General features: G+C 52.2%; 1 protein-coding gene across 1 annotated transcript in view; it reads left to right on the plus strand.

Annotated features, from left to right (window-relative positions):
• Positions 1 to 612, plus strand: part of LOC111140236 (spermatogenesis-associated protein 31E1-like) — a 5,804-nt gene extending 5,192 nt beyond the window's left edge. Inside the window, exon 7 of the mRNA XM_022492559.1 lies at positions 6 to 612. Coding sequence (XP_022348267.1) covers positions 6 to 612 — 607 coding nt within the window. The remainder of the gene's footprint in view (positions 1 to 5) is intronic.
• Positions 613 to 832: the final 220 nt, after the last annotated feature.

The raw sequence follows: 832 nt of genomic DNA on the forward strand, positions 1-832 counted from the left end.
AAAAGCAAAGGACTGGAAGGCCCCCTTCAAAAAGGCAAGCCTGCATCAGCTCCTGCCCAGAGCTGGGTGCCAGTCAGTAGCAGATCGGTTATGGACAACAGGGCTGCTGAAACTCAGACAATCGTGACAGCTGTGGGACAAATCCTGGTGGAAAAATTGGGACTCCACCAAGGAATTCAGGCCTCAGAGATATATCAGCACAAGGAATTGCAGGCCCCAGTACATAGGCATTCTTGCCCCCACAGGGCTTTTGCTTCCACAGACCAGAAGAGAGTGATGGGAGGGATAGCCTCCAATCAGCAAGGTACCCCCAAGGGTCTTAGCTGCCCTAGCAAGAGCCAGCTGACCAGAGACAGGAGTGGCGAATGGGAAAGCCTCCACAGGGACCTGGGGCCCCCAGGCAGACCCGGCCAGCACCAGCTGATGGTGGCAGGTGTCTCAGGTCGAGTTCACCATTATCCTACATGCAGTCTTCGAAAATATGTCTCAACCTATCAGGCAGAGAACGCTTCACACATCTTTCCTGGTCAGAAAGATTTCCTTCAAGAAAAAATCGAGTATATGCAAAGAAAGCCCATTTTTTCTCACATTAGCACATCCTCTGTGTGCTAATGACTTCCCCATGCCACAATTTTTATTGTTTCCCAAAAATATATGTTTGTTTTTTTTTCTCATGAGTGGTGCTGGACTTTGTGTGTGTCCTGGTTGGGTGGGGGGTGGGGGGTCAGGGTTTTCTCTCCCCGAGGGCCTGCTTTGGCTTCCAGAAGGAATGGGGCCTTGGAGGGCCAGTGACCTTGGGGTTCACCCCCGCCCCCTTCCTCACACACCTTCC

This window comes from Enhydra lutris, unplaced genomic scaffold (genome assembly GCF_002288905.1).
Source record: "Enhydra lutris kenyoni isolate GAN:26980312 unplaced genomic scaffold, ASM228890v2 scaffoldscaffold274, whole genome shotgun sequence".
NCBI classification, from domain to species: domain Eukaryota; kingdom Metazoa; phylum Chordata; class Mammalia; order Carnivora; family Mustelidae; genus Enhydra; species Enhydra lutris.